Source organism: Pygoscelis adeliae, unplaced genomic scaffold, assembly GCF_000699105.1.
Source record: "Pygoscelis adeliae isolate BGI_AS28 unplaced genomic scaffold, ASM69910v1 Scaffold244, whole genome shotgun sequence".
NCBI classification, from domain to species: Eukaryota; Metazoa; Chordata; class Aves; order Sphenisciformes; family Spheniscidae; genus Pygoscelis; species Pygoscelis adeliae.
Window position 1 is genome coordinate 2,566,761 of NW_008824648.1, and position 2,152 is coordinate 2,568,912.

General features: G+C 46.6%; 1 protein-coding gene across 1 annotated transcript in view; it reads right to left on the minus strand.

Annotated features, from left to right (window-relative positions):
- The window catches only part of AP3M1 (adaptor-related protein complex 3, mu 1 subunit), a 25,620-nt gene that overhangs the window by 18,365 nt on the left and 5,103 nt on the right, over positions 1 to 2,152 (minus strand). Inside the window, 1 exon segment of the mRNA XM_009322484.1 lies at positions 1,788 to 1,994. Coding sequence (XP_009320759.1) covers positions 1,788 to 1,994 — 207 coding nt within the window.

Consider the following 2,152-nt stretch of genomic DNA (forward strand, 5'->3'; position numbering starts at 1 on the left):
TCGAAGGATATAAAAGCCTCGTCTCAGTAGTTCTTTGGGAAGAAGTTTTCCATCGTGCTCTCCCAATTCAGTGCTCCAGTAAGTCTGACGGGCCGGAGCCACAGTGCTACCAGCTTTATACTGCTGTTTTTCACAGGCTCTATTTTAAGAGGCACTCGAGGTTCCAGAAAGGACAAGCACAGTGCCAAAGAGCCACGCACTACTGAAATGCTAGATCAGAGCCAACAAGTATCACTGGAACCCTGCTGTAAATGACAGCTCTTACTAATGTGTGTGCACTCCGCCACAACCAGGCCAAACGCAGACGGTAGAAAGAAGGCATATAACCGTTTTCACCTCCCTCTCTTCCATGAGAAGAGAGCAGAGCGGCACTCTTTAATTCTTCCATCCTATATGAATAAAATCAGGCTCCCGAGTACTGTCTTAAAGAATCTTCTAAGAAGTTCTCGTTAAAAAGCAGCCTCTCATGCATTATGTTGAATAAGCATAAAAAAGATTTCACTTATTTTCTGTGTATTAACTAAGTTTTGAAAGCTATATGGGAAGCTGTAAGTCGGGGGAAAACAAAAGGGAAATAAGAGGAAGGAACTTAACATTCTGAAAAGGTTTAATTTGGTTTCTTCCCATTATTACAGCCATGAAGTACAGCTGCCACTTGTCACCTGCTGTTCAGACCTCTCTACCTCAAGGACTTCCATTTCTCTGTCAGAATCCTCATGACAAGGCTTCTATTTAAGATTCTCAATGCAGAACTGCTTGTAAGGAGAGCTTTGTTTGAAAGAGTAACTGGGACTTAGCTGGTGCATAGCTATTTTGCACAACAGGAAATTTCATTTCTGGACAAGGACAGCAAAATTAAGCACTAGAGGGCGTGGAGTGGTCTTAATGTTTAATTTGCCATCTGCAAGGAATTTTCAGGTATGTGCACACAGACAGAAAAGAACCTGCTTGTCCCATATTTTTTTTCCAAAACCAGGTTTGCTTGTGTTTTTGAGTTAGCACCCAACACACCACAGATTCAATCCTAGACATTTACAGTGAAATACCATTCAGATTTTTTTTTTAAAAAACTAATTAGAAGCTATGTACAATTCAAACCTGCTAGGAACTGCCAGCTGAATCAGTCTCATGGTTGGCACAGTCAGTTCTTTTGTAAAACGTTGCTTCCATCATTTTACCTCTTGCATGAATAATTTAATTTGCTTGTGCTTTCCCTGCAAAATAGCTTTTCCTCTCCCATACTGCAGTCTGCCTTCTATGAACACGAATTTTCATTATTCAAGTATGATTTTTTGCCTGGTTGTTTATACAATAGCTACATTTAATGGTGAAGCTATTCCTCCAGTCTGATCAACCTCTAACGGGTACAAATCATTCATCACACTGGAAAGATGGTAAATGCATTGCTGCTTCAAAGCAGATTAGCATAGAAACAAAAGGAAAGGAGCGACAACCTCCGCTCGATTACCCTGTTAGGTACTGAACAGGGCAGAAGCAACGTGCAATGCACGGATGATAACGGATTAATTTCCAGCGCATATTATGCACATTTACACTCACAGGGCCCCTTGCTAATTAACCAAGTACGGCATGACCAGAACCACCACGTTTGCAGCAACGCTGCTGAAGAAAAGATTCAGGTGGCCTAGGGGCTACCCCTCCTGCAGCCCCCCTGCCCTCCCGGTGCGGCTTTGCTGCAGGTTCTGCGTATAGCCTCGAACGGCAGTTCCTGCATCATCCCTCCTGCAGGCCCGGTGCCATCTCCCCTGAAAAGGAAACTGAATTACCTCCCTGTGCGTAATCCCTCCTTCTCATCGCTGCTCATCGTCTTACAGTAACCTGTGTAGGTGCCCCCCCGGAGCGGGACGCCGATCCGAGGAGACCCCCGGGCAGAAGGCAGGCCGGCCGCTTCCTCGCCCGGCCTCACGCCGAGACCCCGCACACCCACAGCCCTGACAGGCGCCGGCCCGGCCTTCGCGCCAGCACGAGCCGTGCTGTTCCGCACACGCACCGCAGCCCAGAAAAACAGGGTTTTTATTCAAACACGGAGGTGATTTTGTATTTAAACGGACACCGAACAACGGAAACGGACGCAGGTCAAACGGGAAGTCTCGGATTTACGGGGCAGCCTCCCGCTACCGCCGCTGACGGG